Genomic DNA, 24,011 nt, shown 5'->3' with positions numbered 1-24,011 from the left:
CAACACAAATAACTACTCCAATTACTTTTCAACAAAAAACATAGTAAGGTTGATCCTTGTTGCTTGAAAAGGCAAAAGAAGAGCTGCACACAATCATAACAAACTTTTTTTTTGATCACTATGACTAAGGTCCCAGGATGTGACTCCTAGCTAGCTGTATCAAAGTTAAGCACTATTTACTAGCGAAAATAATCGTTAATATGCATCAACTCAATATTTCTCAATATACTCATACGTTGACTCACTAAAAGCACAGTTAACAATACTTCAACATACCACGGACATAATGATAGTTTTACACCTATTCAACGTAATCCTCAAATCTTCGAATTGTTTGCATTAAATTATATTCAATTGAAATAATTTCCGTCATGAATCCAAAGCAAACCAATAAGGCGAAGAAATAATGCAACTGTAATTAGGCAATATTACTGAATAACAACGCTCTTCATTGGCTTCTGACCGACTTATTAGCTAAAAATCCTGTAGAGCTAGTCGAAAAAAAGAATGCCCACACGTCAAACTCCGTCAAGCATTTAAACAGCGGACGAACACCATCTCATTACGCATCACCGTGACTATTGACAATTCGCCTCTTTGGTCACTCTGTAACTCTTCACTCCTATAGTAAAATTCCATAAGCAAACAACAGTCTGTGCGTAAAACTTGGTGAACATTTCCTTACCCTTTCACTCCTATGAAAATCCCATATGATTATGTCAATCTTTGCGTGAATAAAGGGTGGCTTGCTGGAGGAATGAATAGATGAGACAAAGTCCGCAAGATTTCATGCACAGATTGTCAGATGCTTATGGGATTTTACCAGGAGTAAAGAGTTGCAGAGTCACTGTCAACGCCAATGCTTACTTTCGTAAGGGCCAATCCTGCAAACGTAAACAAGTACTTTTTGTGTGAATTTCTCGAAAATGAAGACTCCTTCAAGAAAACCAACACCATGATTGTGTAGATAATGAGTCCTCCTATCCGATAAAATTAGTGGCTTACATGGATTAACTTTGACCTACGAGACATTTACGAAAAAAGCCATTATTTATGTTTTCGACATTGGTCTTTACGAATGCTCAGTGTCGTTATCATGGAAATTTTATTTTGACAGATCGATGTCCAACTATGCCAGTTATACCACTGACGCAAAACAAAAAATGGTTCAGATTTGAGTCAGCTTTTTGCATGAAGTTCCACATAGGTTATGTGTGGAAAGTGATGACACAACATCCCAATTCTTGAAGGGGGTTGGCCGTACCATCTCAGGTTGCAGTGTAACTTTGTGGATGTACGGGAAATGCAGGTAATGTCGGCCTAAGTGTCCCTAATTTGGGCCTATACATAAATACAGCAATCAACTAAATTTTCAATAGCAACCAAAAATATCCATTAGTAAAGTCCCAATAACGCGTTCATCTAGATAAAGTTGATAAATAGCAGACTTTTAGCGATGGGCCCAAATTAGGGACATGTAGGCCGACATTACCTACATTTCCCCTGTATCGTTTTTGCTCCACCAAGCTCGACTGATTTCAAATCAAGTTCTGATAATTCTCCTCATACTGCACTGGCCATGCTTGGCATGCACAGTTGTACACACCAACTGCTCATTTGGTAATAACTTTTCACTCAGATGTTGAAATTTATTTTTCTTTAAAGTAATTGATAGATTAGGCTCATAGTTTACTATAGACATGCAAAGATTAGGTAAAGCTTAACATTTGAATCAACACTAATCAATTTAATACTTAAATTCAGAGATGTGTAGTGAGCATTACTCACCTCATTTTTACAACGCAAAAACAAATACAGTTTACTACTAGCATTAAAATCTACTTTTTTTTTAAATATATATAACAAGCTTACACTCTATTCTATCTACTGCTTCAAAAAGAACTATGTTCCGTCAACTATGTGCAAAGTTATTAGCAAATGAGCAGTTTGTGACCAAAACTGTGTATGCCAAGCATGGCACTTGCCCTTTGAAGTTTATATGGGAATTACTAAGTGAACTTGTTCGCATCATTCTAGCGGAAAGTTTGCTATCTGTACTTATGATCCCGACTACAAGACCAACATAGGGCAACACATCTAGGCTACTATGTCATAAGTGCAAGATGCAGTGTTACCCAGAAACCAGTCGATTAACCACATCAGAAAGTTATTGGCTTCGAAACCATTTAAGGGGTTACGCCTACCTGCAAGACCGAAAAAAAGCGAAAGTTAGGATTTTTTTTTTCTCGAAAACGACGCAATATATTGAAAATCGGTTTTCTGCCGTTTATTGAACACACATTAAATGGTACATTTATCAGTCGATGCTGTAAAAACGAGGTTCTGGTGCCCCGCACGGCTGCTCCCCGTGGACGATGTTCTAAAAAACGCTTTTTGCGGTGCCAACTGCGGTTTGTGATGCAATCATCTGAAATAAAAAAAAAACCATGCCAAATCGTTAAGCATGCGTAACTAGTCCTTGATCGACGTTTTTTTTTTTTAATTTTTTTGACAAAATGGCGGCCTTGCAAAGTTGAAGTGCCGATTTTTGATCCTTAAAATTTGTCTTTGATCGGCTGTAAAAAATCGAAATTAAATGATAGACGAAATCCCAACGATCGTGGACTGCACAAAATAGTACTGAACAGAAATCAAAACGAATCGGACGAATCGAATGTATACATTTCGAGAAATTTGTGGCACCGGTTTTGAAAATATGATTCCGAGATAATCGCGTTTAAAGTTTCAAGTTGGGTTTAGTCCACTATAAGTGAATATTTTTGTACGTCGCATAACTTTCACAATTTTCATCGGATCAACTTGATCTTTTGAGGAAATATTCTTGACTTTATATACTTTCAATTAGGACAATAAAAAAATCGATTTTTTGAAAGTTTGCAGGTAGGCTTAACCCCTTAATAACTAATTACTTTGAAGTATAACCAAAAATTGAACGTCAGCTTGATTGTAGCTGATAAAATTTCACATAAGTACACAGAGCAAGCTTTTCCGTTAATCATTATGACGAAGGGCTAGGACGATGAGAACAAAATGTTCATTTTTCCCATACTAATTGCCATATAAACTTCAAATGGCCAGTATGAGTTCACGTCCAAATAAGCTCAAATTTTGAGAACATCTTTGCAAACTTGTTTTCCAACACTTTTTCAAGGCTGCGCACAGTGGTGCTAAGGATCAGTGCTGAGATTTGTGATTGTCATTGACAGACTTTCGCGCGATATTGACTAAATTGTTTTTCACATAATCACTGGCAGACTTGATCCTCAAAAAAACCTTCGTCAAAATCTCATTCATTACGAAGCTTCACCTGGTAACAAAAAGTGTAATTTCGTGCATTCTGTGTCACATTATTGTTTTCCAAGCAGTTCAGGATGTAAATGCTACTTTACTTTAACAGCTCCATGTAATTGTGTTGCTTAAGTGTTTAATTTCGTTACAAATTTATTTAATAAAAAAAATCTACACGTGTTCGTCACTGACAGCATTGTCGTTAACAATTGACATGGTTTGCCTTGACGATGATTGTTAGCTGAAATGAGTGACCAAAGCAGAATTGTCAATATCACCGTGTATTGTCGATATTTTGCAGCGCTGCCAAGGATATCAAAACACGCGTTTTTTAATAACTGAACTGGTTGATTAAAGGCTGACTAAAATTAAATTAGTGCGCACAAAAAGACCTGTAATTCGTGGTTCAATAAGTTTAAAAAGTTCATTAATGGTTGCTTTACAGCACTTTTATTAAAACTTCAAAGTTACAGCATTAGATGGTAACATTTCTACAGTTTGAACGAAATCTCAGACCTTCCTCTTGATGGAGCCCATCAGCGCCCGCACAGTGGAAACGGACAAGGATCAAGCGCATGTCTTCCATTTGCTGAATTTCCTTGACTGTCCCGTCGCTGTTTTAAAATTGCCCAGTATTTTTCGATTGTTCGAAATTCCGGTAATTCGGAGGATTCATAAGCTTGGGGACAAAATTGATCTTGTTGGCAGCATACCACTTCATAACCACCTTGGAGTAGTGACAGTAGTGAACGGCAATACACGCTTTTTCAGGCATTCTTCGATGTAAACTTGGGATGTCATCGTCGAGGATGTGACGAATGGTTATGTTTTCAGGCCACAACTGCAAATCGCTTGCCAAATCATGGCCTTTTTCGCGAACTTGTCGGCAAACTCAAACTTGAATCTTCCCGGCACATCCCCACGTCCAGTCGCGATGTAAAATTTGTGAACGGGAAGCTGCTTAAAATCGAGTTTGATGTATATTTCTTCACCGATCAAAGTGCAGCCCTTGTTTTTCGTCAAAACACGGTCGTACAAGAGACTTGCACGCTTTTCGGCCACGGAATTCTGCTTCATGTGCCGGTTGAATGTTTACTGGCTTTGTACGACTTGCATCCTTCCCATGCAAGGGTGTTCGGCACCGTTTGAAATTTGGCGTTGTACCTTCTGGCCTACATTTCGGATAGAAAGACCGGGGTTGGCTTTAACGCACCTTAAGGTGATTCCTTGTAGAGTCCGAAAATGGCCGCTACGTAGGCTATACATGCACTTCCACTTCAAATGTTCAATTACACAAATCTCGGAAATCAGTGCCCAATTTCACCTGAAATTGCTACTTCATATATGCTGCAGTGCAGCAAACGTGGAGTAACAATTTGAATGTTGCACATGTCGTGTAAGCTTATATTTGTGCACTTATTGTTTTGAAGTGGTTCCGAGAATAAGGATGTTGCAGCGAATCACCTTAACAACTTGCTGCGCAGCTGACGATCCCTGGCTCCAGTTTTTATGTAGGTCCGCTGATTCCTTTCCACACTCAGGGTTTCCTTGTAGGTTTTGAGCACTCGACAAACTGTTGTTTTCGGCATCTTCAGTACTTTAGTCAGCTTGGAACCGGATCACTCCGGACTATCCAGGTGTTGGTGCACGATATTTTTTTCTTTTTTCGAGTTCCATTTGACGTTATTTCTAAACCCGATCGACTACTTTGATCAAACTTGCACCAGTTGTTCTCTATAGAAGTGTAAACAAACCACTGTCAAAGATTTTCTATTCCCAACACTACACTGAACGAAAACATCCGCAATACTTCGAATGATTATTTCATTGCTTGAGCCCTTTAACAATATGCTGTCGAATTTCGGGTGATTTCCTTATGGTTGAATTCGTCATCAGCTGATGAACATCCATATGACTGTCATCCAAATAAAGGATGATATTTATTTGAAAATCTACAACAATTTAAGAATAGGATGACTGGTAAATGTATTAGATTAGATTTTCAATTCGATTGTTTAAATACAACTGTCATCCGATTGCAGTAATCATTCGAAAAAGCGATTTCGATGTTTTAATTTGAATGGTCTGAGGTTTCATTCGAACAGAGGATAATGTTTTGGTACAGTGTATAGGCGTGCTAGCGGCGCGCGAGGGGTGTACCAATTTACTTTTAGTCAGCCTTTATAAAGTCTGTTCCATTAAGAATTTGGTCGCACAAAATGGGTCATTTGTCCAAGACGAAATAACACACAGAAACGCTGAAAGCACATACAAACAGGCATAACTCATTTAATATTTCTCATTGTAAAATATCGTCACTAAAACATTACCGCCATCTGTTGAGTACACTGTGGCGGGTAGTACGCTGAACAGATGGCGGTAGTGTGTAAACGTCTAACGCAAGGGAATTTACTATGCGCGCCACAGGTGGCAGTACTACCAACTGAGATACTTTCAAATTGACCGTTAAATGCTTGTTCGATGAACAAGTTATGAGTGTTATGTCTGTTTGCCTGTGCTGAAAGTATCATTTGGTAGGTTTTTATTTAGCTTTAAGTGAACAATACATCGGCTTTTCGGCATACGTCGGCTTTTCGGATGAATTTTCGAACTTTTTGCTGCCAACCTTATCTGCCATCTTTTTCTACCACTTCATCTGATTTGGGATGGTATTTTGATTGTTTGATTGTGGCACATTTCTTTAATTTACGCTTGATAAATGCCTAACATTTTTCGGCTGAAAGTCTCTTGAAAACCAAATTTTCGATGAGACGAATATCTGGACAATTTGGTGGATTGAAACTTTTTTCAATAAAATCGACATTATTCTGCTTATTTATGCCATTCAATAACACCTTTGTGTGACTGAATGAATGCAAAATTTTCTTCTGGAGACATACCTCCTCGTAAAGTTGTCCATTCATAGTCGTTAGTGATCAAAACCTTTGAATTTATCATCATAGATAAATTTGAACTTACCCGGAACACGTTTGGCAAAATAACATTTTTGGACCAGGAATTTGTCCAGAAAATACATCCGTTATACTTGGTCAGAACTTGCTCGTACAGCTTCTTTGCACGGTTCTGTACGTGTAGTGACAATGTTGATGTGGCTGCGTACATTGTTAACCTAATTGATAAGGTGTAATCGTAGATGCAGTGAATCTTCGTGGGTTCATGCTGTGTGATTTGCTGGTCGATATTATTATTCTCTTGTAACGTCAGAGCAGTCGTCTCCTTGGTAAAATGAAGATGTAATGGTTGGCAATACCTGGTTAATTTTAGGTAATGTTAGGTTAACTTTATTAGTGAGACTTATCTGGTTGAAGAAGGATGTGGATTCTGAAACAATATGTTTACATTTGTTATTTCTCTAATCGGAGCAATCGATGTAAAAAAGAGACTTGCATCTGATTTCATGCCATCATCGTCAGAAAAACCTTGCTTGTATTCGCTCAAATCTCCTGTTCCATCACAGCCATACTCTACAAAAACAGTCACATTCTTCAAGTTGTTCAAGGTTACGGCATTCGAACTGACAACTCTTGATGATGTGTGATTTAACAACGCTTGAAACTTTATCTCCATTTCGGTCTCAGTAATGGTTATGGATTCTTGTAGAGGGAAGCATATTTTCTTCGTCAGCAGAAGTATCTTGTACAGTGGGTACAGATCAACGTTTCGTGTTCTGGCACCTTATTGTGTAATAATTTATTAAATAAGGCTCAATTGAGTTAACTTTACAGAGCCGAGGATTCTTGTTCACTATACAAAACCTCGTAAAACTATCATCAAAAGGTACAACACAATAAACACTTTATCTTCCGCTATCGGATAAGCCTCCTCCATGAGAACGAGATCCGCTTGAAGTAAATTCATTGTTTGGCAGTAGCGCCAACGGGGGGCAGAGTGCTTCCATTGCGCAAAACGTGGTCATCACTCAAACACTCATGACAAAACGGTTGCTTTCCTAAGTCGTCGACGCATCGACCAAAAGAACTGAGGTTCTTTTGAACCGAAGAGTATTTCTGAGGATCCTAGGTGTCTCTGAATTTCTTACAAAATTCTCTAAGATGTGTCCTGAGGCTTTCCAATATTCCCTAAGCTACAATAAAGTTTATGCATCTCTTTGAGCTTCTTCAAATTTTTCTGATTTTCTCTGAAGTCCATTGATCTCATTTTCGCTAAACTTTTCCAAAATTCACTGGAGTTCACTTAATTTTTCTGAAATTCGCCTAATGATCTCTGAGCCTTTCTGAGATTTTGCAAACTGCTATGAAGTCCACTTAATTTTTTAAAATCAATAAAATTAATCAAAAAATTGCAAAATTTCGCAGACATCTAGTATTTTTATAAATCATTCTGAGATAATCAGGTAAAGTTAAGAAAATGTTGTAGCTGTTAAACTTGATAAACTTCTGAGATTTGGTTGGAAATGCTATTTAACATGAAGCTTTAGTGTGAAAATGTATTAGCTAGAGAAGGGTCTTAGAAGATGGTAGGTAGATAGTTTTTTTCCTTGATTTGTTTTCCGTCGATCTTGTTTCCAATGCTACCCAACGCCAGGGAGGCAGCTCCCCTGGACCCTACCTTTTGACCCATCAACTCTTGAACCGGGGACTCCCGTCCGAAGGAAGGTGCTATCAGAGATGTTATGGCTCAGAACATCCCGGCGGCGCCGACTGGGATTGAACCCAGGCTTACTGGGGTGAGAGGTAATCACGCTTACCTTTACACCACCGGTGCCGCTAGGTAGATAGTTCCGTTAGAGTACGGCAGTATCAAAAACCTGACTCGATTCGTTCATCTTTTTCCGCTCGGATATCCTGATGGCACAAGCTTCTATGAAAATTCTTTTACAGCGAACCACATTATTTAAATGGATTTCAAAATCCAAAACGGCACAGTCGAAAGTTGCCAATGACCGACGGAAGAGATGTCAGGAAATCAGGACCCTTCAACAATGCCGAGTTGAGTGAAACACCATCGACCGTAGCAGCTGCATCCCAAATGATCCTCAACTTGTTCGGTTTATTCGGGTTCAGGACAATGCCCAGTGGCAAGTACCAGCATTGATCTGGATCTGTAGTTGACAATTCATAATCCGTAGCCTTGTGCGCATACCCCTTTGCTTCGTAGTCTCGTATCTGCTGCCGAACTTGATCATACAGAACAGGATCTTTATTGAGGCGCCTCTCGAGTGAGCACATTCGTTTGTACGCCATTCTATAGCTGCTTGGAAACCGCAAGTTGTTTCACTTCCAAAGCAAACCCGTTTCGAAACCTCCGTCGACTCTACGGGTAGTAGATTCCAGAAGCATACTTGCTCGCTTGTCTTCATCGGATTCCAGCGGAGTAGAAGGGTGTGATACGCCGATGTTGTCCAGTGTGATGTAATCACGAACTAGTTGGTTTAGGTCTTGCTCTGGATCGGTCCATCCTCCAACATGCGGCAATTGGTTCTTCCCACCTTCCTTCTCTGATTTTCAGCGGCACGGTGATTTTCAGGTTGTCAAGACCGATCAAGAGTTTTGGGAACACCTTCTTATAGTTCTGTAGCGGTAAACCACGCAGATGAGGATATCTTCCAGACATTTCGCTGTAGTCCATATTTTGCGAGGGAAGCAACAATCCACCGACGGTACGCGCATTCATCAGTATGTACTGCTTCGAAAATCCACTACCGGAAATCTAAGCACTGATCCGCCTTGAATTTGGTTCGCTGCGCTTGATGTTACCAGTCCATTGTAAGTTCAGCGGCTCCATAGTTCCCTCTATTCCAAGTTGATATGCAACTGAATCCTCCAGCAAAGTTATCTGCGACCCTTCATCGACGAAAGCATAGATGTTCACCTTGCAGTTCTTCCCATATAACGTAACAGGAATGATTCTGAAAAGCGGTCCTCTTAACGTCTTCAACTCACTAAGATGACTTGTTGATACGGCTGCCTGCACGATTGTGCTTGAGGAATGTAAGAGAGAATGGTGTTTTAGTCGGCAATCGTTGATACCGCATTCCTTTGCTGTCTTGCATGGCCATTTTCCATGGTAATTCAAACACGATCTGCAAAGACCGCTCTCATGTACCGCCTTCAATCTTCCGTCGATATTCATCGATTTGAACCTGCCGCATTCCGAAACCCGGTGTCCTTCCGCTTTGCACACCACGCACGGTTTCTTCGGTGTTCGCCAACCAGCTGAAGTATTGCTGCCGATTGGTTTGTTCTTGGACGACGATTCTGGCTCTGCGTGTGTCTGAACAAATGAACACTCCTTGACTTTCGACTTTTGTGGCTTTAGACATGGGAAGTCATCTGCTACATCGTAAGCAAGTTCTACCAAATTTTGACATGAATATTCCAAACGTACTCAAGTCCACATCTTAATTCCTGCATTTGAAGGCTGACCATTTGAGCCGATAATCAACAGGCAATTTGCCCACCATGTCATGTAACAGTGATGGGTTGGATAGATGTGCCACGTTCTCAAGATGCTGAACCAAATTATCCACCGCCAGTCCGAATTCGATGATACTCTCCACATCATTTGCCTTCAGCGGTGGTAAATGCCGAACTCGCTCTCTCATGCAACGAATGAGTGTTTCTGGTCGTCCGTACCGCATCTCCAAGGTTTTAATGACGTGTGGTACGCTTGTGGGACAAAGTAGTCGACTGCGCACTGCTTCAAGGGCTGAACCCTTTAGACAGCGTTGAAGGCGGATGAGATTTTCGTCGTCGGAGAAACCGCAAGTTGTAGTAGACCGCTGGAAGTTACTGATCCATATTGGCCATTCTTCCGAATTACCCGAAAACATCGGTAAATCCTTCCCCATCACCTGCCTAGCAGCCAGCTGTTGATTTGTCGGGCCATCTGTGTAATCTTCTTCTTTATCGCTCCTTTGGTTGGTACGCGCATTACTACACGACACCGGTTGTCCATTTCTGCTACCAACTCCTGTCTCGCTTTGGCCGTTTGCCGTCTGATTGCCCCGAAATTCAACCGGATGCACTGGAATGTTTCGTTGTTCGTTTTAGGAATCAACACTTCACCCATATTCAAAGAACGACTTCCATGACCACCTCCATCAAGTACACGAGTGTGTGTGTGAAGACGATTTTCTGACACACAACGTTGTGGTCGTCAGCACAAGCTTGTAATCTCGAATCTTCTCCCATATTTAGTTGGCCAAACTTATCAGCGAAATGTCGATTATCGAAAGCATTCGCGTGAGCTTGCTGCCCTTTATCCGCCTGGCTAACAAAAGGTTGTATGTGGTTGTATCTGCTCCGCCGATTGCCTCCTAATCGCCATCTGCTGCATCTCATATTCCCGCTCATCCGCAATCTTCTGTCGTAAAGCAGCCTTAGCTTCGGCGATCCGCTTGGTTTCGATCGCAAACTCCTTCTCCTGCATTTCCTCTTCGAGCTTCCGTTCGAGGTCTTTCAGCTCTTTCTCGGCAGCCAACTCTTCTTCCTGAATCTTCTGCTATTCTTCCACCGCCTGCAGCTCAAGTTCCAATCGAGCCCGTATGCTGGACGTAGCACTTTCGCCAACCGTTTTCTTCGACTTCCTGGTGGCTTTACTACCGGCCGAAGACTTCGCCGTCATCTTCTTCGGGACCTCAAGATCCTCCGATTATTTCACCGGTACTTTCGGCTTGGCACCTTTTGCGTCCGATTTCTTGGCAACCGATTCGTTAAAACCTTTTGCCGTACCGGACTTACCTCCATCGGATCCGTATTGCTTAGGATTAGGATTATCATTCTTCTCCGGAACATCGTCTGTTCCTTCCTTACAAAGGGGTCCGCAGGTGGGACAGTACCATTTCCGATCCTGAACACTGGCACTGACCTTCGCACAGGAGTAATGGTGCCACAACTGGCAGGAATCGCACGCCACCATGTCGTCATGTTCGTCGGGATTGGTACATAAAGCGCAATTGCGTTGCACCTGCGAATCATCCCCATTATTCTCCATCGTCCGGAAAATGTTCGATGAAAAATTCTAAAGGAATGTTGAAACTGATTTCTTTTAGCGTCCCGTAAAACTCGAAGTTTGTTGGGAACAGCTTTAGCTGTAATTTTAATTTTATTTTTAGTAATATTATCACTTTAACAATATTAATTACCTACAATTTTTCAGTATTTCTTCCGACTAACTTCCTTTAGTGACTACACGGCGAATGAGAAAGACTCATATTTGAGTTTAGTTCACTCATAATCGCCAAAAGTGCAGCGATGAGTTAATTTGCCTCATGTTTTCCGAGGTTTTTCCAGGATTTTCCAGGGAAAAATTCCTGAATTTGAGAAAAGTAAAGATTGGATTCACTCAGTCTATTGGTAGGGGAGGACAGTACATAACGCACTCCCGGGGTAAGACGCACTTTTTCATTTTATTTTGAGTTTTTCTTGGAATTTTTAATCCAATTCAAGGATTTATCATGCCGGATTTTGAGTTCAGATGCTATGCTAGAAGTGCTGCTTGATAAGACAACAAAAAAGTTACGTAAAAGCCATGAAAAACACAAATGAAAGTCAGTTGGTGCGTTCTGCCCAGGGGGTGCGTTGTATACCATTCTCCCCTACTACTCCGAGACTGAATAAAATTTTCGTCAATTTCCTCATTTTCCGGCAGATTTTTTAGGTTTTCCACAGGAAACCATGAGACAAATTTTACTCATCGCTGAGTTCCTGCACTTTTGGCGATTATGAGTGAACTAAACTCAAATTAGAGTCGTTCTCATTCGCCGTGTACAAATGTTAGGTTAGGTGTTCTGACTGCATAAAACATGACTTGCACCCTGTGGTAACTAGCGATCGTTATGCGCCGAGGGATACTCGTCGTCACAATTTCATATGCATCAATTTGACATCGACCAATTTTCTGATCATTCATTTCGTTGTTCAGCTGGGGTTTTATACTTTCAATGCGAGGACAAGTCAGTTGAATTCATGTGAGATGATCAACTGGCTCACCTTGTCTAAACTATTTGATTCAATCCTTGTCTAAACAATTTGATTAAATTCTAATCATTTGAATCATTGACTTGCTTCGTCTACACCTGGTTTTAGTTTCACCACTTCTGTCATCATGCACTAAAATGTAGAAATAAGTAGATCGTGGGCTTACGATGAACGGTAGTTTAACACATCTAAAAATGTCGGTACTGATTTATGACGCATTAATGTAAGCTTCCTGAAGGGTAACTTACTAGTGGTAAACATTTGCAAAGTGTTGCCAGATATTCAATCTAATTACAGAGTAATCCATTAGGTATGTCTCACTCTAAAGGGACAATGTTAAATGATAGGGTAAATAGGGATGTCGTCAGCTTGTGTTCCAGTTTCAAGCTCTCCATATATCGATATTATATATCTCGATGGGTGACCACTTTTCTCAATGTGTTGATAGTTTTCTCAGTCTCTTTAAAAGGTCTTATTTTTTATCTTGATTTCTCCATATCTCGATGGAATTTTTTCTCTGTTCGGGACTAATTTGATCTATTCTAATTTATCCCGTGTCCTTAGTTTAGTGCATGTTGTATTAGTAACTCCATCACTATTGAGAAATGATGAAGTATTCGGTTTTGATACAGTTGTCATTCTTGCCTTCATCGCAAGGAATCGATTCTAATTGAAAAGTCCCGCTATTTATACCCTTCGGAGTGTTCGAACACCCTCCAAAGGCGCACCCCTTTCTCAGTCAAAATTAAGGAATGACATCGATAATGACCATGCGTCAGAACCCTAGTCTTAATCACTTCAAACTAGGGAACAAAGAATATAATATTAGGAATCACATAGATGAAGACTAACTAACTCATTTTTTCCTTGTTTCAAGATCATCCTCGGTGGACAAAGCCGAGTCCTGTTCTTTATCAACAAGACATTGAAAGTAACAAGGACTAAGATGTGTTCCTTTGATTACTGAAAGGTCCTGTTCCCCTACTTTGAAGTAGTCAAGACTAGGAGTCGGTGGTACATCTTACATCCCGTAACGTACCACGAAAAGGTGATCTACTCACGTTACGGGGCATCTCGATGGGATACTTGACTGTATCTACTTTCTAATTGAGATATTTTCAAAAGACATTACTAATTGTATTTATTTATACTGTTAACCACATATCAAAACTTATCCTTTGTTTCCAGTGCGATCGACCGGACGCTGCGGACAGGTTGGAAATCGGAGGATCATCGGGGCTGGACTCATCCAACATGGACAAATCGAGCACGATCTGCGGCAAAAGTATGGAACCGGGTCCAGAACAGGCCATCTTCTGCGGTATCAGCACGGCTCGATTGATCTCCAGCGGACGACACTCCAACCAGGCACTAGTTTCCGTTCGGGTTGCGGATGAAAATGACATCTCACTGGCAACGGTACTCTGCGACATGAGACGGAAGAAAAAGAAATAAACTACTGTATAATATGGAAAATTTGCCTCAACCCGGTGCCATATGCCCAGTTTTATCGATGGCAGTCTATGATGACGAATGTGTAAAATATTTGATTTAGTAGAGTAGTACCGATTATTTCGTTGTTATTTTCCTCAAAATCAAACAGTGATAGATTTTGATTCTATGGAAAGGAAACGGCAATCCTGCTGGGAATGCTCGTCTTATTTAATTGCTTCACTCTATTTCAGTTTATCAACACTCTCCTGTTTCGGAAGAAGAAAAAAGGGAAAAAAGCTAAAATCCAAATAAAAAAAACGAGCCGATATTTATTTATAACACAATATAGAGACATTCACAGCACACCATTAGAGAGACAAAATAGTTGCATCCAAATAGAACCTTGTAACTTGTAAAGATGAGACAGCCAAAAAGTAAATATAAATTTTAGTGTAAACTTTGACACCGTCGTTGGGCTTTTCAGTTTGCTTGGGGCGTGGACAGAAGTCGCTCACAGGCGGCATCATCTGCATATTCGGTTCGAGCTAGAGCACAGAGAGCATCCCGTAGACAGGTTTTATCACAGCCTTTAGCAAGTAGTGGGTCGGCATTTTTCTGCTTTAGTTTCCAATACTGCAGGAGGTCACTTTCGGAGTGGGCTAGTTTTTGCAGCAATGTATCCAGAGATTTTGGACTGAGGTCGGCTAATCCATAGTGCTGTTTAAAGGTGTATTCCAGGAACCAGCTGGGTTTCCGATCTGGGTGCAGGTTTGCTTCGGTCAGATTATAGATCCAAGTCTCTTGATCGAGGATTTCCTGGTAAGAGGAGGGAAAATGGGTTTGACGGTTTCAATCAGTAATGTCATATGTGGGATGCAAAACTTACAAAACTTTCTCGATCCACGTAGAATACCTTGTAGTTTGGATTAAGCTGACTGAAAGTCGTCGTCGAGCCTCCGTTCCACGCAACACCCACAGCTGCCGAAGAATCGGTCTTTTTGTAGTATACATTGAATTCATCTACGTGTGAGTGGCCATTGAACTGTGCTTCGATTATGTGGGCAAACCGTTCCACAATTTTCCGATACTCTCTTGTCCATCCAATGTAACAATAGTTATCGTACGATGGAACGTGTGCCAAAATGTGAACCTTTTCGCCAGACTTCTCCGCGTCCAGAAGGATGTCGTGGAGCCACTGAAGCTGCTGAATGAAGTAGTCGTCTCCATAGAGCAGCCACCAATTGTGAACATAGCAGAAGTTATTGTTAAGACCTATAATACGATGACCTAGAGGACTTAGCACAGAGTAATATCCACCGTCAGTCAAAGTAGGTCTGACGGAGACCGGCAACCAATCATCCCATTGTTTGGTGATGAAATAATACAGGTATTTGGAAGTGAGTTCGGTTGGGACCCCGTGTGGTGCATACAAGTTCGATGGGTGAGCTTCGTGGTTCCCCAGAATGGGATACAAAGGAATATCTACGAAGCGTTCTTTGAGTAATTGGAAAATTTGCCGCATAGCATCTTCATTGGATTCAACAGTAGTGTTCCAGGTGAAATGGTGAATGATGTCACCAGTGAAATAGACGGCATCGATCTTCGGATGCTGCGTACGAATTTGTTCCATCACGTCAACAACTGCGTGCCACGGGGTATCACAATCCCGATAGTCACCCCAGAAGCCGGCCGCATTGGAAGAGTCCGCTGGCTCAAGATCAGGAACGTGCCGACAGCAGGCACCTGCAGCGCAATCCGCGTTCACCCCTACTTCGTATTCTGGATCGTAATGAATATCAGTTATGTGGATGATCGTGAGAGGTTCCTTATTAGATCTGATTGAAGCTTCTTTGGAAACTTTCAGCATGTTGTCTGACACACTCGTATTAACTTTCGGGTATCGATCAAAAAGAATATCTGATCCATCCACCACGCAGTCGTCCCCTTGGTAAGCAACTTCGCATACTCTTTCAGCCGTGGGTAACTGTTCTAGGTGCCCCAGTATGAACATAATAATATCGGAATTTAGTGTGATCAAACCATCACATACGTACGGTTTCATGCTGTAGAGATGGCAAATGTCTTGAGCCAGTTTGACGAGCTCAGTCTTCTCCTTTTTTACGGTCCGTTTATAGATCTCCAGAAACGAATAGCTTGCCGATAAGCAGGTCAAACACATCTTGGGATCCTTCGAATGAGGCATCCGATCCAGTGTGACCTTGATGTCGTTCGACTTTATCAAATCCAACAGTCGATCGAAGTCGGATGATTTGCGACCGGTGGATTGATAATGTTCAAATTCCTTCAGGAAGTCCGCTTCATATTTGGCTTTGAACATAATACAAAATTCAATGACAAACGTTGATAAAGCTCCAAGCAATCAAAACACTCACCTATTTCCACTTCAACGGCAACGTTCTCTTTGATAGTGTTATTATTTTCAATTACGGTGACGGAGAGAACACCGATCAAAATGTTCAAAACTAAAAATAGCAACGAAAATCGATTCATCTTGTTCGCCTGCTGCTTTCACTGCTACCTCTCAGCGATGACTGATCGTTCGATTTTGGCTAGCTAACTGTGGATGCTGCCGTCGGTATTAATGTCTATCTACCTACACTTTGTTATTCAAAAATTGACACTGATAAGAACAATTTTGCTACGAAGGTAGTATAGGCGCGTTTATAGAGAGGGCATTACTGGAGGTGGTGGGTTCGATTCATGGTCCTGTAAAAGATCTGCTACCGGTATTTCACGACGGTTCAATTTACGGTGTATAGAATTAAGCCTCTCAATCAAAAACTGTAGAAATACTCTAAGCTGAGGGTAGGCGTTAAGCTCCTGCTGGGACGGTATAGCCATGAAGCAGAAGATGATGATGATGATGAAGAAGCGCAATCAAAATAAACATGAACTTCGATGATGTGGCTGCCGGTAGGCCAAAGATTACATCACTTTAGTGTCGGCAAAATGCTGAGAGATGTAATAACAACAATGATACACAAGTATACCTAGATTGTAAACACACACGACGCTTTGCACTTCCATCGTCGGTTTCACACAAATCAACATTACCAAATGGAAAGGGGTGTCAGATGGTGTTTGCTGGTTTGCGCGATTGATTTTTCACGAAAGTGCAAAGTGCCGTGTGTTTAAAATTGAGTTGAACCTGTTGTTAGGGAAACTTGGATACATAATTGTGTGCATCACTGTAGATTAGGGAATCCAGGAGAAATGAGTGACCACGATCGTTTGCATGCTTGCAGATCATACTCTACCTACCTAAACGAGAGATAGGCACGATCAACCTACTGATGGCCAAATCAAAGGTTGCGCCGTTCGAGAACCTCAGTAAAAGAAAGAAGAAGCAATCCACACCTCGGTTGGAGTTATCTGCTGCGCTACTGTTAGCGCACCTGTATGAATCTGTTTCCACCAGTATGATGATAGCAGCCAAATCATTCTTCTGGACCGATTCTACAATTGTAAAATTCTGGATTTCGTCACACCCGTCTAGATGGCAGGTATTTGTGGCCAATCGTGTATCAGAGATACAACATGTGACAAAGGGTGGAATCTGGAACCGCGTTCCGGAAATCGAGAATCCCGCTGACATAATTTCGAAAGGAGCCACTCCAGCTCAGGTGACGAGCAATTCTCTGTGGTGGAATGGTCCAGAATGGCTGAAGAAGGAAGCACAGTAATGGCTTGTAAGCGCGCAGGTTCCAGTACAGCAGTTCGATTCGGTAATCCTGGAGGAGAGACCACTAGTGTCAGCAGTCCTACAGACCGCGTGGATACGCCGTTTTTCCTTCAATTATCGTCCAAGAAATCGGTTGCAGAGGAAAACTGGATTGCTGACAGCTGGTGAACATGACTCATCCTTGATTACCCTGGTGCAGCTAGCCCAATCGGAATGTTTTCTGTTGGAACTGTCAAACTTTGTGGCTAAGGGCGAAGTTAGACCTTCGTCGAAGCTGCATGCTCTGAATCCTGTGATGGTTGATGGGATACTCTGCGTTGGCGGCCGGCTCGGAAATGCTCCTGTTTCGCGAGGAAGGAAACATCCGATGATTTTGGATAGCCATCATCCGTTTACGAAGCTCATCTTGGTCGACTATCACCGTCGTGTGTTTGAGAGAGGTTTTGGCCGTTGAGCGTCAGCCATGAAGGTAATGCACGAGTGCGTAAAGTGTTTCAGGGTGAAACCACGCGTCCATGATCAGTTGATGGAGGGTCTTCCGTTGGAACAAGTATCACCTGCTCCTGCTTTCCAACGAGTGAGTATTGATTGTGGACCATTCGAACTGCAGCCTGTCACCCGGAAGAGCGCTCCAATGAAATGCTATCTCTGTTTGTTCGTTTGCTTAGTCTGCAAAGCCGTCCACATCGAGGGGTACGACTCTATTTACGATGCAGAAAAGATTGTGTTAAGCTGTGGCTAGCTGATGAAGCGCGATGCAAGTAGATGCGAGAAATGAAAGATGATTTTTCGAAGATTGATTCACTAGTGTGAGATTTTTTGAGCATCTGAGCATTGAGATTTAGATGTGTCGCTCCCCTCGGTCCACATTGAGGTCGTGATAGACCTCACCACCGAGGCATTTCTTGCTGCTCTTCGGAGATTTGTTGCCAGACGCAGAAGACCGGAGTTGATACTCGGCAACAACGCCCCCAATTTCCAGGGAGCACGAAGAGAACTGCGTGAATTGCATCGAATGTTTCGTCAACAACAGTTCCAAGAAAAGGTGTCAATGGAGGCTGCTCAAGATTCAAGTCAAATCGCTGAAGGGGCACATGAGGAGAGTAATCGGCAACAGAATGCTGAAGTATGATGAACTGCATACCGTTGTGACGCAGATTGAAGCATGTCTGAATTCGAGACCGCTGACACCTCTCAGTAATGACTCCGGTGACTTGGAAGCATTGACTCCCGGGAATTTCTTGATCCAACGCCCACTCACCGCAGCACCCAATAGATGGCAACGTGTTCAAGTACAGTCAAGTGATTTGGAAGCGCTGGTCAACGGACTACTTGTCAACTCTGCAGAGTCGCAACAAATGGACAAGGCAAAGAAATAATTTGAACGTTGGAACAAGGAGTCATGGAGACTCACCCAAGGCTAGACGAGAACGTGAGAGCTGTCACCGTTCGTACGAAGGGTGGATCTTATCGCTGGGCTATTTCGAAGATATGTATTCTTCCCATCCGAGACAATCAACTGGATGTTGAGGAATCGCAGTAGATCCAGTACAACAATAAGTATTATCGCCCCCGTTGGGGCACCTTGTTCACCTTGCACTGTAACCCCGCCGCTGTTGCCAGGGGGCAACCTATAAGCTACGTATTCTATATTCTGTGTATCCGGAAACATACTGATCTGTTCTCCCTCGACAGTCATAACCTGCTGCTCATATGCTTGACTGGAGAGATCATCCGTTCCTTCGTTCATCCGTATGCAATCAATCATAATACGGATCAACCTCTGATACCTTGCGGCATCGTAGATCACTGAAGATCAACACAGCTAAGTATGGCCCCATATGGGGCAAATTTGGCGGTTTACGACACTCCATGTCGTTTTATGCCAGGGGCCGCAGTATAAGTTACGTTTATTAGAAATAAGTAGTATTTCGGAAACCAATCGAATTCCCTTCCTCCAGGATCATCTCCAACACTTCAACAATCGACGGTCGTCAGCGATGTGATCTCCCATAAATCGACAACTACATCGGGAAAACTCAGATAAGTAGGGGCACATTGGCAACTGACGGCGCTTTCAGCCGTAATCGTCAGAGGCTGCACTAAAAGCTACGTTTTCCAAGCTTAACAAGTTGTTCGCAGCCCAATCGGTTTTTTTCTTCAACAGAAATTCTCTGAGATGACTTCTGATCTTCTACGATCACAACTTCCACTGAGCATTTTACACCCCCGTTGCAACGGGCACTTGGGGCAAACTTTGGCAACAATGGAGAGTTCGTCCGTTATCGCCAGGGGGCGACAGTTAAGTTATGTCTCTGCAATAACGAATTTTTTTCGGAGTCAAGCCGTTTTATTCTCCAATAGTATACGAGGATCAATTCCACCGGCAGAGACAAGCATGTTCGTTCCACCGGCAGCGGAAGCATGTACGCTAGAGGTGTATGGTTGGGAGTCATACGAGGTCAGCAAAGTTTTCAACATCGGAATCTATGGCTGGGTTAGGAGTATCGTCAGCGTTTGGTTTGGCTTGACGGACGGTCACCGATCGCGAAGAGATACGACTTCCACAGGGTCGTTGAAGGAGATGGAGAGGATCTGTGTTTATATTTGAAATTATCTTTTGTAGTTATAGTATGCTATATTTTGAAATGTTTTAACGTAGGAGTACACCTTTAATTTTTATACTGGGGTTAAATGTCCAAATATTGAAACAAATGTACTATCTCATTTTATATAAATTTGTCATTAGAGTGGTCCTATGAAATCCATCTTTTGCCAATAACTTTTTTATTTGAAAATTCTCATGAAAGTTATCTTCTAGAGACTTTTAAAACTCTTAAAGACGAATGTTTTATAGCTGAATTTGTTGCCTGTATCTCTTCTAATAAAAAAGATATACTCAAATAAAGTAAAAAATATGAATAAATTCAAATTGATTTTATACGAGTTTAAAAAATAACATACCTCCAATTTTTTCATATTATTGAGAATAACATACGCCCTTTCAAATGCTGCAAAAAAACTTTTTTTTTGTTTGCCCCAACCAGAGATATTACCATTTGAAAAATGCATATTTTTAGTATACAAACGTCAATAACTCTTGATCGGCGAAAGATATTGACAAGCTTTGCGCAGCAAAAATTTGCGCCTTTTTAATATCTAAAAGTTATCTCAAGACACCTTTGCTGAGAAATTCGAAATAAGAAAAATAGAGCAAAAAAACTGTTTTTTTAAAAACCACCCTAACTCAATTCAAGAAAATAGCTCTAAATCGGCCAATTTAAGAGATACAAAAAAGTTATTTTCAACAAAGTTGCTTGAAATTAGCTCAGCTATAACTTTGCCGAAGAACGTATACCTTAATTTATTCAAACAAAAAAGTTAGATTTTTGATTTTAATGATAATAGGAACCACCCTAGAATTCATTGTCATAAAAATGAGGGCCTAACTATAAGGAACAACTTTGTAGAAGAGACTTTTAGTCTAAAGTTTCAATTTCAGGCTCAAAACATATCATTCCAGCTAAATCTGCATTCTGGACCACTGTGCATTGGAGCGCTTGTTGAACCGCTTTGCAGAATCTTCAACAAATCTTTTGTAGAGTCGAAATTTCCTGCAATCTGGAAAGAGTCATTTATGGTTCCGGTACACAAGAAAGGAGATAAACGTGACGTTAAAAACTACAGAGGAATTACTAATCTCTCTGCAGCATCAAAACTGTTTGAGATAATTGTGAGTGGTTTCATTCTTGAGCACACCAAATGCTATATCTCTAGTGACCAACATGGCTTCATGCCTGGACGATCGGTTACCACAAATCTTCTAGATTTTACCACGACATGTTTTGAGCAACTGGAAAATGGGACACAAATAGACGTCATCTACACTGATCTAAAAGCAGCGTTTGATACGATCAACCATGACATTATGTTGGCAAAGCTATCCAAACTCGGTGCGTCGGACCGTTTGACTTCGTGGTTGTGCTCCTACTTGACTGACAGGTCTCTGCGAGTGAAACTCGATTCCAGTACTTCCTCGTATTTCACGAACTCGTCAGGTGTACCACAGGGTAGAAATCTTGGCCCGTTGCTGTTTATGTTGTACATCAACGACGCACTCCTTCTACTTGGAGATGGCTGTAAGCTTGCGTATGCCGATGACCTAAAGCTGTACTTCGTGGTGCGGACTGCTGAGGATTGCATTCGTCTTCAATCGGTATTGGATCTGTTCGTTGATTGGTGTCGTCGGAATAAGCTTACCCTCAGCATTCTTAAATGTATGGTAATGTCGTATTACCGCATCAGGCAGCCGATTGTTTTTGACTATGCCATCAACGGTGTGGTTCTTCAAAGAACCGACCAGTTCAGCGATCTTGGTGTTCTACTGGACCATAAGTTGACGTTCAACCTCCACCGCTCTGTTCTGATCACAAAGGCGAATCGCCAGCTAGGTTTTGTGTCGAAAATATCGAAGGACTTCATTGACCCACACTGCCTGAAAGCTCTCTATTGCTCACTTGTGCGACCAATCCTGGAAAATGCCTCCTTGGTCTGGTTTCCTCATCAGTTGCCTTGGAGCTTGAGGATCGAAAGTGTTCAGCGCAAGTTTATCAGGATAGCATTACGTAATCTACCATGGCGTGATCCGCAAAATCTCCCGCCGTATTCTGATCGCTGCAATCTGCTGAGCTTGGATACTCTGGAATGCCGACGGAAAAATAAGCAAACAGTTTTTGTTGCCAAGCTATTGAATGGTGAGGTCGACTGCTCGAGGCTTCTCTCGCTGTTGGATGTCCGAGTACCACCGAGAACATTACGAAGTGGTACCCTTCTCCAACCGCGGTACCATCGAACGGTGTTCGGTTACAACGAACCACTAACAACTATGATGCGTACGTTTACGGCTGTCGAAGAATTATTCGAATTTGGGGAATCTTCATCTCGCTTTTTGGTACGGATTAGAAACACTTGAATTGTTTTAGCTTTAAGGTTGTTTCATGTAGACAATAGTCCGATGAATAAAATTAAATAATAATAATAATAAAAAAAAATACACATCATCAATCATACGCGAGATGGAAAGAGGTCATCAAGTGGATGCTATCTACACCGATATTTCTGCTGCGTTTGATAAAATCAATCACGAGATTGCAGTGGCCAAACTAGAGTGACTTGGTTTTCACGGTTTCTTTCTTGATTGGCTTCACTCATACCTCACCGGTCGACATATGTCAGTGAAGATTGGAGATCATTTTTCTCAACCGTTCGCTGTTTCTTCTGGTGTACCTCAAGGCAGTCATCTGGGACCGTTCATATTTTTATTGTATCTGAATGAAGTTCACTTTTCGATTCGTTGCCTGAAGCTGTCTTATGCTGACGATTTCAAACTATACTTTGTCATCAAAGATCGAAGTGATGCATTGTTCCTGCAGCAGCAGCTGGACGTGTTTTATTGTTTGGTGTGACAAGAACAGGATGGTATTAAATGCTTCTAAATGTGCCATTATAACGTTTTCCAGGAAAAAAATCACCGTTCTGTTATGCTTACAGCCTGCAGGAGCAAATATTAAGCCGTGAATGTACCATTAAAGACTTAGGCGTCCTACTTGATTCACAACTCACCTTCAAGGAATATGTGGCCTTATGTTTCCGCTAAGGCGTTTTCTCAACTTGGTTTCATTTTTCGTTTCGCCAAAGACTTTAGGGACATTTTCTGTTTAAAAACACTCTACTGTTTGCTAGTCCGCTCCGCATTAGAGTACTGTTCCGTAGTATGGGCTCCTTTTTATAGCAACGGGGTGAATCGTATTGAGGCATTTCAGCGAAGATTTGTACGTTTCGCCCTTCGTTGGCTACCCTGGAGTGATCCTTTCAACCTCCCTAGTTATGAAAGTCGCTGTAATTTGATGCCTCTACAATTACTTAGTGTTCGCCGAGACGTCTCTAAGACTACCTTCATCGGTGATCTCCTACGAGCGGAAATTAATTGCGGTTCACTTCTGCAACAGTTGAATGTCAACATCAGACGCGTAAATTTACGATCTTATTATTATTATTTTTTCAATATCCCGGCTTCTCGCACATACTACGGCGCTAATGAGCCGTTAACTAGCATGTGCAAGATTTTCAACAAATGTTATAACTGCTTTGATTTTAATATCTCCCGTGTTAGGCTTAAGAATCTATTTTATAATGTATTTTTAACTTCCTGACCGTTTCTGTTTTCTGTTTTGACGTAGGACTACGTCTTTCGGGAAGATGGGGGTTCAATTTATGAAAAGCGAAAAATGAAATTATGAAAGATTTTGAACGTTAATAACTTAGCTGCCGCTGGACCAATTTAAATTATTTTATCACCAATCGATCAGAAACATTTCTACGCATCGATAACAATGTTCTTGATTGTTGATTTTTAAATTGAAACTATTGAAAAAGTGGTAAATGTCAAGCATTGTCCAAAAGCTTCTAAATAACTAACAAATTCTCCAATTACGTACATGCACGTGCTGCTTCCCCAACACAGTCATCAGAGAATGGTTGCTAGATGAAACAAGTCGAAGTGACATTTGCCTACGATCTTCGGGCGTGTATGAATAGGGAGG

At 41.5% G+C, this 24,011-nt stretch overlaps 2 protein-coding genes across 3 annotated transcripts in view; one reads left to right on the top strand and one right to left on the bottom strand.

Moving 5' to 3' along the window:
- LOC135710878 (corticotropin-releasing factor-binding protein) overlaps positions 1-13,740 on the top strand; it is a 99,752-nt gene extending 86,012 nt beyond the window's left edge. For both annotated transcript variants that reach the window (XM_065233588.1, XM_065233589.1), the window contains one exon: positions 13,461-13,740. In XM_065233588.1, the coding sequence (XP_065089660.1) occupies positions 13,461-13,727 (267 nt within the window). In that variant the 3' untranslated portion in view covers positions 13,728-13,740. The remainder of the gene's footprint in view (positions 1-13,460) is intronic.
- A 428-nt stretch (positions 13,741-14,168) lies between these two features.
- On the bottom strand, positions 14,169-16,226 carry LOC135710869 (sphingomyelin phosphodiesterase 1-like). Its single transcript, XM_065233571.1, has 3 exons — positions 16,100-16,226; positions 14,593-16,034; positions 14,169-14,522 (listed from the first exon to the last, which is right to left on the bottom strand). Exons 1-3 carry the CDS (start codon positions 16,215-16,217, stop codon positions 14,187-14,189), a joined length of 1,896 nt encoding a protein of 631 aa, XP_065089643.1. The 5' UTR covers positions 16,218-16,226; the 3' UTR covers positions 14,169-14,186.
- Positions 16,227-24,011: the final 7,785 nt, after the last annotated feature.

Source organism: Ochlerotatus camptorhynchus, unplaced genomic scaffold (assembly GCF_037179485.1).
Source record: "Ochlerotatus camptorhynchus isolate MF236.1 unplaced genomic scaffold, CSIRO-AGI_Acam_v1.1 ptg000404l, whole genome shotgun sequence".
NCBI classification, from domain to species: domain Eukaryota; kingdom Metazoa; phylum Arthropoda; class Insecta; order Diptera; family Culicidae; genus Ochlerotatus; species Ochlerotatus camptorhynchus.
The sequence above is the reverse complement of the archived record's forward strand: the minus strand, read 5'-3'. Positions and strand labels throughout refer to the sequence as shown.

Bases quoted from the DNA above. Each gene is read 5' to 3' on its own strand.
- LOC135710869 (XM_065233571.1), bottom strand. From the start codon at position 16,217: ATGAATCGATTTTCGTTGCTATTTTTAGTTTTGAACATTTTGATCGGT. The intron at 16,035-16,099 runs GTGAGTGTTTTG...TTATGTTCAAAG, and splicing joins TGCCGTTGAAGTGGAAATAG to CCAAATATGAAGCGGACTTC. The intron at 14,523-14,592 runs GTAAGTTTTGCA...TCCTCTTACCAG, and splicing joins ACGTGGATCGAGAAAGTTTT to GAAATCCTCGATCAAGAGAC.